Consider the following 13,577-nt stretch of genomic DNA (forward strand, 5'->3'; position numbering starts at 1 on the left):
GCATGATTGTGTTTTATGTATTTTGAGGCTCTGCTATTGGGTACCTAGAGAGTAGAAACTATTATCCCATTCTAGTGAATAATTTGTTTAATCACTATATAATGAATGGTTTTCCCCCAATAATACTTTTTTTTTTTTTTAAGATTTTATTTATTTGACAGAGATCACAAGTAGGCGGAGAGGCAGGCAGAGAGAGAGGAAGGGACGCAGGCTCCCTGCTGAATAGAGAGCCCTGTGCGGGGCTCCATCCCAGGACACTGAGAGCATGACCTGAGCCGAAGGCAGAGGATTTAACCCACTGAGCCACCCAGGTGCCCCAACCCCAATAATACTTTTACCTTAAAGACTATTTGTCCACTATGATACCAGTTTTCTTTCGTTACTATTTGCCTGGTAAAGCCTTGTCTGTGCCTTTATTCTCAATCTTGCTGTGTAAATACTTCACGAATTTTTTTATAAATAGGATATACGAAGTTATATTATCATTGAAAATCCTTGGTTTTTAGCTAGTAAGTTTAACTCATCTACTTATTGTAAATTCTGTTTTGTTTAAATGTGAATTTACCATTTATTTTTGCATTTTCTATTTTCTGTGTTTTTTTGCTTTAATTTTTTTTCTTCTTCCATTGGTTTCTTTATTTCCTTTTACCAATCTACTGGTAAGAAGTTACATATGATTTTTTTTTTAATATCTTGTCATGAATTCTCACCTTAAGAAAATTTAAAGTATTTCTGCTCACTCCCCACATGTACAAGAATATTAGAATGATCCATTTCCTCTTCTTTAATGTTCTTTTCTAGAATTTTAGCTTATCGCTTTGATTCCCCAATTAATCATTTTCATCATTATTAATATTATTATTTTTCAGGTAGTGCTCGTTTTGATTTGCTTGTATATTTACCAGTGTCATTGCTCATCATTGCCTCTGAATTCCATTTTACTCTGTTCTTTTTGATTTAATATATATTTTCCTAAAGTATATCTTTTTTGTAATTCTTTCAGCATGGGCTGTGAATGCTGTATTCTCTCAGGCCTTATTTGTTGGAAAAATATTGCCCTCACTTTGAGTGATAGCTAAGTATAAAAATTAGGTTGACATTCACCTTCACCACTTTACAGGTAATATTCCAGTAAGTTCTGGCCATAATTTTGCTGTGGAGAGATCTGCTTCGAGCAAGCACACTTGCTGTTCCTTTTTCAGGTTGTTTGGTTTTATCTCTTTCATGCTTTGGCAATTTCTCTAGGATGTGCTTTGGTGTCCCTTTATGTCTATTTTAATCCTTCTTAATACATTGGATTCTTAAATCTAAGTTTTCCTATCTTTGAAATATACTGGGAAATGGCAGACCCATTAATTTTTAATATATACTTTAAACAATATTTCAAACTTAAGGATAAACAGTAGGTATCGTACACAGAATTATTTTTGTGGATACTTCCTAGTGGTAAATTGCCAATCTGTCACTCCATCTTCTAAGAATTTAGTTTGTACTCCTTAGAACAAAGATATTCTCCTACACAATCACAATGAACCCTTCAGAAGGAAATTAGCATTGATATATAACTACTATTCAGTCCCAGATCCCAGTAATGTCTGCTGTAGTAAGGGAATCTAGGTGAGACCCATATCTTGCATTTAGTGGTCATGTCTTTTGAGTCTTTTAGTTGGAGCATTCCTTAGTCTTTGACTTTCTTGACCTTACCTGCCCTTTTTGGAAAACTACAGGTCAGTTATTTCATAGGGTCTTTCAGGCTCTCTTCATCATGATTGGATTCAGGTCACACATCTTTTGCAGGAACACATGTTCTTCTTATGGCATCTTATTGGGTGGCGCGTGAATCTGATCTCCCCCATCCTGATAATTTTTACTTCCATTACTTGCCAGTCTCTTCCTGTGTGAAGTTGCTCTTTTATCTCCTTTGTAATTAGTAACTATCATTATGAACCCATGGTTTCCCATTTTATTCAATGAGTTTCAATCTATTTGTAGCATGATGCACTTTGATGCTCCTGTTGTCCACAATTTGGCCAGTGGGCACCCGTTTAAGCTGGCTTCTGTGTCCCTTTGCTATATCCCCTCACTCTGAGTACTTCCTTGCTCTTAACAATAACAAGTACTAATATCATCTTGTATTTTCCCTGCTCCAGCCCTGGCATCAACCAGTTTCCCAAGAAAGACTGGTTCCTTTCAGTAAAGAATAGTATTTAGAAGATGCTAAGTGAGCTTGTTGCTATGGGAGTGTTGGTGCTCCTAAGCTGTCAGGGAACAGAAATGAGAAGTGTGTACGAGGGTGTGTGTATGTGTGTGTTCATACCAATACCTGATTCCATTGTGATACAACAGGGATTGTTCTAGTTTTCTTCCTTTCTATATTTCCAACTCTCTTCTTTGATAGTAAGAAACCTGGTTCCTGTTATCCTATTCACATAGTAATTATTTAATCAATTACTCTGAATGGAACCAATTTTCTGTCAATGCTGCTGCCCTGCTCTCTGTTTGGATGTCCTTCATATCCTTATATGGCTTTCTCATCCCTCATAGAGCTGTCTGCTGACCCTAGATGTGAATCGTCTGCTCAGCCACTGTATTCCCTGTGCTTGGTTACACTTTTCGGTAATACCCCTCCTCATACCACCAGGACATGCTGAACGTCCCCCAGCAGGCATGCCTTCCTATCCTTCCTGGGCTCCCATACTCTATTCCAAGGCATCCCTGTAAATATATGTTCACCTTACCTGGCCCATCCTCTGACTCCCCTACGCCAGTACCTCCTTATCCAACCTTAACTCCATCGTCACCCTGCTTGGGCTCCACACTGGCTCTCCCTTCCATACAAACACACTTCTCACCTTGGACTGGTTTCTGATTCTCCACACCAGGGCCACTTCCATTATCATCCTCATGGTGTGAACTCCTTCCTTCTTGCTCAGGCTCCAAAACCCAGTATGCGACGGCCTTGCACAGGTTGTCCCTTTTCTCTCTGCTTGGGCTGTGCATCTCCCGTGGGGATGTCCACATTTGGGCATCTTAACTCATCCTCTCTGGGCTCCAGCTATACGTGTTCTCCTCTACAGATGCCCTCCTCACGTTACTGAGCTCTGACACTGCAGTCATGTTTTCTCTGCCTAATGGTTTTAGGATTGAACTAACCAGGAAGGGAAAGGGTTCTACGTTTTTTGGAGCTTGTATTAGATAAATGTTGGGTGTTCTCATTCTATCATCTCTAGCTCTTAATATCTCCCATTGGTCTTAACTCTGATTTTTTTTTTCACTCAGCATATATTTCTTAATCACTCCTTCCTTTTTAATTCTGTGAATTTCTTTTTTTTTAGGGTTTTATTTATTTATTTGACAGAGAGAGAGATCACAAGTAGGCAGAGAGGCAGGCAGAGAGTAAGGGGGAAGCAGGCTCCTTGCTGAGCAGAGAACCCGATGTGGGGCTCGATCCCAGGACCCTGAGACCATGACCTGAGCCAAAGGCAGAGGCTTAATCCACTGAGCCACCCAGGTTCCCCCTAATTCTGTGTAATTTCTTGAGAATTATCTATTAAGTCCATTGATTCTCTCTTCACTTGAGTCTTTTTTTATTTATTCTCTTGACTTTGTTATATTCCAATGATTATATTTTATTTTAGAAGTAGTACTTGTTTCTTTTACCTGTTTATATTTCTATAGACTTTCTTTTCTCCTAAGATTTCAAGTTTCTTCTTCTGTCTCTTTAATAGTTTTTTTTTTTTAAGATTTTTATTTATTTATTTGACAGAGAGAGATCACAAGCAGGCAGAGAGGCAGGCAGAGAGAGAGGAAGGGAAGCAGTCTCACTGCTGAGCAGAGAGCCCAATGTGGGGCTCGATCCCAGGACCCCGGGATCATGACCTGAGCCGAAGGCAGAGGCTTAACCCACTGAGCCACCCAGGTGCCCCAATAGTTTTTTTTTTTTAAAGATTTTATTTATTTATTTGACAGAAGGAGAGAGAGAGAGAGCACAAACAGTGGGAGTGGTAGGCAGAGGGAGAGGGAGAAGTAGGCTCCCTGCTGAGCAGAGAGCCTGACATGAAACTCGATTCCAGGACCTGGGATCATGACTTGAGCCAGTCAGATGCTTAACCGACTAAGACACCCAGGTGCCCCTCTTTAATAGTTTATCACAACTTAACATATTTGTTCTTCTTTCACAGTAAGTTTTATACTGTTCTCTTATTTATTAGTTCTGACAATACTGATTGTTCTGTTTATTAATAGTTTGTTATCTTCTTGAATAATTTGTAATTTCTTTTTTTAAATTTTTAAAATTTTTTTATTTCTTTTCAGCATAACAGAATTCATTGTTTAGGCACCACACCAGTGCTCCATGCAATACGTGCCCTCCATAATACCCACCACATGGCTCCCCCAGCCTCCCACCCCTGCCCCTTCAAAACCCTCAATTGTTTTTCAGAGTCCATAGTCTCTCATGGTTCATCTCCCCTTCCAATTTCCCTCAACTCCCTTCTCTCCATCTCCCATCTCTCCAGCTCCCGGGAGCTCAAGATAAATGTAAAGATGTATGTCCTATCCGGGTAATAGTCCACTGTGGGGACCAGGTGCTCCATCAAGGCCTCCAGGGATCCAGAGATGAGGCGTCCTTCTTGGAAAACAAGGTCCCCTGAGCTGCTGGCCCCAATTCCTCGCTCCCCCATGCCGGGTTGCACCTGTCCACTACAGCTGGGCCCAAGTATGCTGGAGAAGACGACAGATGTCTGGGGCATAGTTTCCTGGCTGGGGGTGCTGCCGTGCCAGGGCAGTTTGTGGGGGTGGGGGGGTGGTTCTTCCAGGTGAAAATGGGAGCAGGGGGTACAGGGAGCCTCTCGCTCCCCTCAGCAGCCCTTGGCTACACCCAGACACAACGGGAAGCTGCGGACACTGTGGGGAGAGCTCGGGAAGCCTCTTGAGGCCAGGCCCAGCTCAGGAGAGGATGGAGCCAGGGTGGGCCAGCCTTCCACGCCAGCTTCCTTAGGGCCCGAGGCTGGAGCCCGCACAAAACAGCAGCCTGTTTCCGGGAGGAGGAGACCGACTCACCCCCACCTCCCAACCCCGCTCTGCCTCCTTGCAGCTCTTCCTCCTCTCAGGCTCCAAAATGTTATGCTCCAAAAATAAGTGAAACCATATGATAATTGACGCTCTCTGCTTGACTTATTTCACTCAGCATAATCTCTTCCAGTCCCATCCATGTTGATACAAAAATTGGGTATTCATCCTTTCTGATGGAGGCATAATACTCCATAGTGTATATGGACCACATCTTCCTTATCCATTCGTCCGTTGAAGGGAATCTTGGTTCTTTCCACAGTTTGGCAACTGTGGCCATTGCTGCTATAAACATTGGGGTACTGATGGCCCATCTTTTCATTACATCTGTATCTTTGGGGTAAATACCAAGTAGTGCAATTGCAGGATCATAAGGAAGCTCTGTTTTTAATTTCTTAAGGAATCTCCATACTGTTTTCCAAAGTGGCTGCACCAACTTGCATTCCCACCAACAGTGTAAGAGGGTTCCCCTTTCTCCACATCCTCTCCAACACACATTGTTTCCTGTCTTGTTAATTTTGGCCATTCTAACTGGTGTAAGGTGGTATCTCAATGTGATTTTAATTTGAATCTCCCTGATGGCTAGTGATGATGAACATTTTTTCATGTGTCTGATAGCCATTTGTATGTCTTCATTGGAGAAGTGTCTGTTCATGTCTTCAGCCCATTTTTTGACATGATTATCTGTTTTGTGTGTGTTGAGTTTGAGAAGTTCTTTATAGATCCTGGATATCAGCCTTTTGTCTGTACTGTCATTTGCAAATATCTTCTCCCATTCCGTGGATTGCCTCTTTGTTTTGTTGACTGTTTCCTTTGCTGTGCAGAAACTTTTGATCTTGATGAAGTCCCAAAGGTTCATTTTCACTTTTGTTTCCTTTGCCTTTGGTGACATATCTTGAAAGAAGTTGCTGTGGCTGATATCGAAGAGGTTACTACCTATGTTCTCCTCTAGGATTCTGATGGATTACTATCTCATGTTGAGGTCTTTTATCCATTTCGAGTTTATCTTTGTGTACGGTGTAAGAGAATGGTCGAGTTACATTCTTCTACATATAGCTGTCCAATTTTCCCAGCACCATTTATTGAAAAGAATGTCTTTTTTCCATTGTATATTTTTTCCTGCTTTGTCGAAGATTATTTGACCATAGAGTTGAGGGTCCATATCTGGGCTCTCTACTCTGTTCCACTGGTCTATGTGTCTGTTTTTATGCCAGTACCATGCTGATTTGTAATTTCTGATTGCAAGCTTATTTGCCACTGGAGTTGTTTCTATGAAAACTACATATAATCTTGGTTGTGAAAGTATCTTCCAAATGCTTTTTAAAAAAATCTTTATTAAAGTGTAATAGACATGCAGTATATTTGTATGTCTACATGTATGTATTGAAAGTGTACTGTTGTATGTGTTTTAACATATGTGTTCATTCGTGAGACAATCACAGAAGTCAAAATAATGAACATGTCTACCATCCTCAGAAGTTTCTTTTTTTTTTTTTTTTTTTTTTTTTTTTAAATTTTTTTATTTATTTGACAGAGAGAGATCACAAGTAGGCAGAGAGGAAGGAAGAGAGTGAGAGGGAAGCAGGCTCCCCGCTGAGCAGAGAGCCCGATGTGGGGCTCGATCCCAGGACCCTGAGATCATGACCTGAGCTGAAGGCAGAGGCTTTAACCCACTGAGCCACCCAGGCACCCCATCAGAAGTTTCTTTATTCTCCTTTGCAATCTCTGTGTTCCCTGTCCCTTTCTCCTGTCCACAGGCAACCACTAATCTGCTTCCTGTTGTCCTAAAGTAATTTGAATTTCCTAGAATTTTGTACGAATGGAGTCATACTATATTTATTCTGTTTAGCTACTGTTTTCATTCAGTATAATTGTTTTCAGTTTCATCTATGTTGTGCAAATTAAGAGTTTATTCCTTTTTATAGGTGAATTGTATCCCAATGTGTGGCTATACCATAATTTATCCATTCACCTCATGGGATGGACATGAGCTTTTTTTCCCAGTTTTTAGCTATTGTAAATATTATAAATATTTTATTTCTAATAAATAAATAATTTATTTTATCTATCTTATATATTATATATTTTATTGTAAATAAAATATTATGTATTTTATTATTAATAAAACCTTACATGTAGAAATCTTTTTATAAATATTTGCTTTCTTTTCTCTTGGGTGAGACCTAGGAGTGGATTGACTGGGTAATGTACTGAGCACATGTTTTCACTTTATGAAAAAACTGCAAAACTGTTTTCCATTGTGCATTTCCAATAGCAGTGTATGAATTCTAATCGTTTTACATTCTTAACACTTAGTATGATTTTTTCAAAATTTGAAATTCTAGATATTTCAGTATTTGAAATATTAGAAAATATTCTAATAAGCATGTAGTGTTTTTGAGAGGTGTCCCACTGGTACCATTGACCTGAGAACAGTTATTTACTTGTATTTCTGCATGTAGGGATTCTGGCAATATATAAAAATATATAACAATATTTTTTATTCCAAACCTGTTTTGTGGTTGAGATTTGGCATATTTTTCTTGGGAGATTGGGAAATGAGCTTCCTTATCTTTCTGACTAGTGTTGGAGTTTTTCTAGATTCTGTTTCATTGAGTAAGGAAGGCTTCGTGTCCTTAAGTGGGGATTAACATGTAAACTGACTCAGCTCCTATTTCAGATTTTTCTTAGATTCATATTGCTTGGAATTTTCTAGACCTATTTAATTGTGGCCATGAGGCAACAATTAAAACACACACAAACACATGCATACACATGCATGCACAGTATTGATTCTCTGTGTTTGAAGTAGAAGTCCAAGTTATTGAAACCACCACTCTTTGGTTAGCTTAGTAATGTGATTAATATGTGTGGTCCTGATAGTCTGAAGTGCAAAGCTCCAAATAGTTCCCATAGAAATCTTGGTTTCATGGTACCTGGGGACCACTTGTGTACTGAGCCAAGAAATGAAACAGGAACTGGTACTGAATACCAAACAATACAATGACAAATAAAATTTTGAAAGCAACCAGTGTATGGGTTAAGCACTGCCTACGTCGAATTTGGTCTAATGGTGTCAATGCATACTCGTGTGTGTGTGTGTGTGTGTGTAATCAAACATTATAAATAATATGTACCATAACATTTAATAACTTATTTTGGTGTTTATCCTTTTTATGCTTCAGAACCAGAAGTCCTGTAGGACAGAAGTTTTTCATTTTGTTAACTTTCTCAAGCCAAACGTGGGAAGTAAGCTTGGTATCTTCCCCCCTTGCTTACCTTTTGACTTTTTTTTTTAAAGATTTTATTTATTTATTTGACAGACAGAGATCTCAAGATGGGGGAGAGGCAAGCAGAGAGAGAGAGAGGAGGAAGCAGGCTCCCTGTTGAGCAGAGAGCCCGATGTGGGGCTCAATCCCAGGACCTTGGGATCATGACCTGAGCCAAAGGCAGAGGCTTTAACCCACTGAGTCACCCAGGCGCCCCTCTTTTGACATTTTTAATGAGACTAAATATGTACCATTTAGTCATAAGAGGAAATTTAATAATCTACTCTAAAGACTTAAAGCATTATTCATCACAGAATTATTTGTATTTCAGAAAAGAATGGGGGAAACATTTAACTTAGTGTGTCACAGACTGTAACCCACATGTCACTAGGTATGTTTCAGATCATTGTGGGTTGGACACAGGCAAACATTTTTTGACAGGTATGTATTCATTTTCATCCTTGTAACTAACACATGAAGGTAGTAATTTCATGAAAATTCGTGTTCAGGAAGAGATCAAATACAAACACAAATGAAATAAAAATTATTATTAGAAGTAGTTTGGGTGGTGGGGTGCTTGGGTGGCTCAGTGAGTTGAGCCTCTACCTTTGGCTCGGGTCATGATCTCGGGGTCCTGGGATCGAGCCCCACATCAGGCTCTCTGCTCGGTAGGGAGGCCTGCTTCTCCCTCTCTCTCTGCCTGCCTCTCTGCCAACTTGTGATCTCTCTCTTTGTCAAATAAATAAATAAATAAATAAAATCTTTAAAAAAAAAAAAAGAAGTAGTATGGGTGGAACGTGAATACTGCAGATATCAGGAGAGTCACACGTGGATCTTTGAAGACTAGGAAACATGGTTTTTGTGGAAAAGACTTATTTCTTAACCACAAAGTTCACATATTTGTTACTCAGGTGAGGTGATGACATTTTTGGGGAGAGAGAGTATGCAAAGCTGTCTTCAAATTACAGTGTGTAGCCAGCTCTGTTCTTCTTGAGAGGCCTCGCTGGACCTTGGAGCAAGTCGGGACCACCCGTAGTCACAGCTGTGTATGCAGTGGGTATACTGTCCTACCTTTGCCTTTGTCAGCATCAATAATCACAAATTGGGCTAAAAGTCATTGCCATTGGATGGATTAACACTGGGTGTGATAATTTCAATGTCTCCTGACTGCCTTCTCCTCTAATGGTCAGGGAAGCACCCTTTTCCCCTTCTCTGAAAGGATACATCCCAGCGTTTAGATCTTGGCAAATCTATCTGTGACATGATCAGTCCCCCCACATTTATGAATGATGTCCACTTTCTTCTCTGTTCTTTTCTGTGTCCACTTTCTTCTCTGTTCAGGATCCTCTCAGCATGAGGTCCTCCTTGCAGGCAGTAGCACTCTGGGGGAAGAAGGCCCCTCCGCACAGCATCACTGCCATCATGATCACTGATGACCAGCAAACCATTGTGACTGGAAGTCAAGAAGGTCAGCTCTGCCTCTGGAATCTCTCACCTGAACTAAAGGTTAGTGAAAATGATTCACATCGAGGCAGACAGTACTCACAAAATAAGCACGACTTGGTTCTACCTGCCATGACGGTGGGAGTTTTGCATGATTGTTAAAAAGGTGCTCACTGAAGCAATAAATTGGTTTTACTTCTGAATCTGGAGAAAATGAAGTACTATATGATGGATCAAGATCATATTTAAAAATCAGATTATGAATATTGCTAATCTTAGCTACCAACTGAGTGTTAGCACCTTTTAAGCTATGCTGAGTTTTACCCTTTTACATCCTGAATTATATGTTTAAGTAACTGAACTACAGACATGTAAGTATAATTCTAAAAATTATGGCTCATTAATCTAAACAAAGGGCACCCTTGAAAACCGCTATTAGCTAAATGAGTAATATCTTAATTATCTGGGTGTTTCTGTCAGTTTGGCCTTCTTGCTATTCTTTTGGTCTCTGCTTGCACGTGATTTTTAAAGATCACATCAAAAAGCTCTAAATCCAATTTACTATTGTCGTCTTCCTGTCTCAGAACCTGACCTCACCTAGGATTTGGCCCATTGATTAGCAATTAATTGTCCCTGTCCCAAGTCATAAACATTTAACATATTGGAATAGATATTTGCTTAGTGCTAGCAGCCTCTGGACCCAATTTGAACATTTAAACTAATGATGTACTTAAAGTATACTGCCCTCATTAAGAAGCCTTTTAAAGATCAAAGACTATTTTTAGCCTTTAAAGTTTGTCACTTTAAAACCTAAATTAACAATTAATTGTAATTCTATTTTATAGTGTAATTAATTAACATCTCCCATCACAGAAGAGTTACACTACAGGACTGCCAAGAACTGCCTAGCAGACTGGCTCAGCAGTGTTTATGAGCATTCCTGAAAGAAGGCACTGGTATTATTGCAAGAGCTGAGCTTCGAAAAGTGGCCCTCATATTTATTATCTCTTAGAGTTTAAACTCATGCTTCTAAATGGCTTAAGTGGTCTTGCTACTCTTTTTAATGTTTCAAATATAGTGTTTTCCCAGCTGGAGTAGTTGTCTTGTACTATGTAGGTTGCAATAAGCTTAAGAAATTTGGAATCCTAGCATCTGTATCTTTTTACATATATTCCTGCTGTTTATTCGCCTTTGTTCAACGTGCATTTATTGACCAAATATTATAAGTTAAGGCAGAATGCTAGGTACCTGCATTCAAACACAGATGAGAAGACTTGGTGCTGGCTGTCCCAAGGACTGCACCATAGTAGAGGAAGGGCATAGGCTGATGCAGTGCACTGATGTGATCATACAAGGTATTCCGAGTACCTGAGGTGCTGAGGGATTTAGATTAAAAAAAAAAAAAATTAGCTAGCAAGATCTAATGCCACATGCTAATTAAAAGCAGTGACAGTATTAAGGGATTTTGAGATGATTTATGCAAGGAGATGACATAATCTTATATTAGCATATTTGTGACTGAGACTATCATTTGGTATTAATGTGAAGGGCTTACCAAAGGGAGTGGGAGAAGAGATAAGGAGCAGTGACTATGGTAGGAGCTTCTACGTTAGTTTAGTCAGGAAAGATTTTGAGTAGGAACCAAATCATTGACAGAAGGGGTGAAAAGGAGATGAAAAATGAAGAGATGTTAAGAAGAAAGTATGTATAGAACTAAGCAACTGATTGGAGTATGGGTAGAGGGGCAGGAATAGTTAAGGATACCTTACAGATTTGGGGTTTGGGTGATGGATGAGGCTGGTGGTATGATGGTGTCACGATCTGTAGAAGTAATAGAGGTGATTAGGGAATAAGACTAGGAAGGGAAAAGAGGTGATTTAAGTTCCGGACATCTCAGAGTACCCAAGTATTTATCAGGGGATTGGGAACACAATCTCATTTTTTCCCTGTCCATGGGGCGTGGGATTGCAGGCTGCAGGGGAGTGGAGCATAAGCTTCTCATCAATGCCCAGCATTATGTACGCTGCTTCCAGGCTCAGGCTCCGACTCCCAAAGACCTCTCAGTGAGGTCTGCCAGTGAGGAGCTTCTCCAAGTTTCAGGATAGGAACTACCTCACTTGTCTTTCCTGGTATTGATTGCTGGTATTTATAACACCTTAAGCATAGCGAAAGCTGAGCTGAATAACCTCCCAGATATATTCCCTTAGTATTGCTATGTTCTGTTTTTCTTCCTATTTAATACTCAGAAAGAAACACAACAATGGCAAGATGAAGAATAGCAAGAAGAGCAATATTGTGCACAGGAAAAGAATGGAGAGCTTGGTCAATTCTAACTTTGATATTTACCAACTTTCCTATGGAGCAAATGTCATATTATTTGAGCCTCAGTTTCTTCATCTGTGAAATGGGCATTAAACCCTGTTCACAGTTGCACCAGTGCCTGGAGCTGGTAAATGCTCATCAAGTTGCGTGCTCCCATTTGTGCTATTGGAAGTTTCTGAAGTGGTGGTGGGGGGGGGGGCGGGGATGAGTCATAGAGGTAGAGCCATTGAATAGAGGTAAAGATCTCCTGGATCTCATCATGACATCATGACAATGAGTAGGTGTGATTATGGATTTTTTTTGTTTTCTTTATTCCTTCCAGCAGTTCCAAAATATGATAAAATGAAGAGATTATAATGATTGTCACAGTTTATTTAACTACATGTGGGGATTTAGTAGTAGAATGAGGATTCCATTTGCAAAACAATGGAGTACCATTATGATATTTTGTCCATAGCACATTTTCTCCGGGGGAAGAAATCTCCTTGATTAGCCCTGACTCCTTTCTTAATTTAGCCTGTAATATATGGAAAGGTATTAAATTCATAGGGGTATGTATTTCATAATGTAATGTTGGGGAAAGATAGTATGTTGTTTCCTGAGATGGAACCAACTGGATTTCCCAGAAAAAAAGTAGAATAAAGTAAATGGTTCTAATTAACCACAAAACTTCTTTGTAGCACTGGAAATTTAGTCTAACAACAGATCTTTAGAGAAGCATTTCTGATTGTGATAGAAATAAGATGAAGGCAGAGAATGATTATAATTTGTCCTCATCGGTTTGACTTATCATCTATGGATATGTTTACATAGTTCAGAAAAAGCATAATGCATATTAATTCATTTGAAAATAGATTTTTATTACCTTCAAGACGAGTTTTATTACTTATAAATTGTCTAGTCATTCAAATTAAATTTTTTAAAAAGATTTTATTTATTTATTTGACAGAGATCACAAGTAGGCAGAGAGGCAGGCAGAGAGAGAGGTGGGGAAGCAGGCTCCCCACCCAGCGGAGAGCCTGATACAGAGCTCGATCCCAGGACCGCGGGATCGTGACCTGAGCTGAAGGCAGAGGCTTTAACCCACTGAGCCACCCAGGCGCCCCTCAAATTAAATTTTTAGTCCCTGTTGACAGCCTCTCCTCCATTTGAGGGGATCCTGCTTGTCTTTTGTTTTGTAGTTTGATTTTCATAATCTTGTTTTATAAAATAACGAGCAATACACGTCTTTCACACATGAGATAATGGAAGAATTAACCCTTGGTGCCATATTTTTAAATTCATGTACAGGAGAAAGACATTGGCATTTTCAGTAACAGTTTAGTTAAAATTTTATTTTTAATGTGGGAAAATTAATTTTTACTATTTCTGAAGCAGGAAGCCAAATAAGGTCACTATAAGGTTATAATGGTTACAAAAAGGTAATATTTTCCTTGTATTATTTTGTAAATTCATTTCTGAATTCTGAAATTT

The 13,577-nt window shown here is 39.4% G+C and overlaps 1 protein-coding gene across 3 annotated transcripts in view; it reads left to right on the forward strand.

The window, feature by feature from the left end:
• Positions 1 to 13,577, forward strand: part of WDR72 (WD repeat domain 72) — a 215,291-nt gene that overhangs the window by 21,939 nt on the left and 179,775 nt on the right. For all 3 annotated transcript variants that reach the window (XM_032856425.1, XM_032856428.1, XM_032856427.1), the window contains one exon: positions 9,681 to 9,845. In XM_032856425.1, the coding sequence (XP_032712316.1) occupies positions 9,693 to 9,845 (153 nt within the window). In that variant the 5' untranslated portion in view covers positions 9,681 to 9,692. The remainder of the gene's footprint in view (positions 1 to 9,680; positions 9,846 to 13,577) is intronic.

This window comes from Lontra canadensis, unplaced genomic scaffold (genome assembly GCF_010015895.1).
Source record: "Lontra canadensis isolate GAN:19392208 unplaced genomic scaffold, GSC_riverotter_1.0 scaffold12, whole genome shotgun sequence".
Taxonomy (NCBI): domain Eukaryota; kingdom Metazoa; phylum Chordata; class Mammalia; order Carnivora; family Mustelidae; genus Lontra; species Lontra canadensis.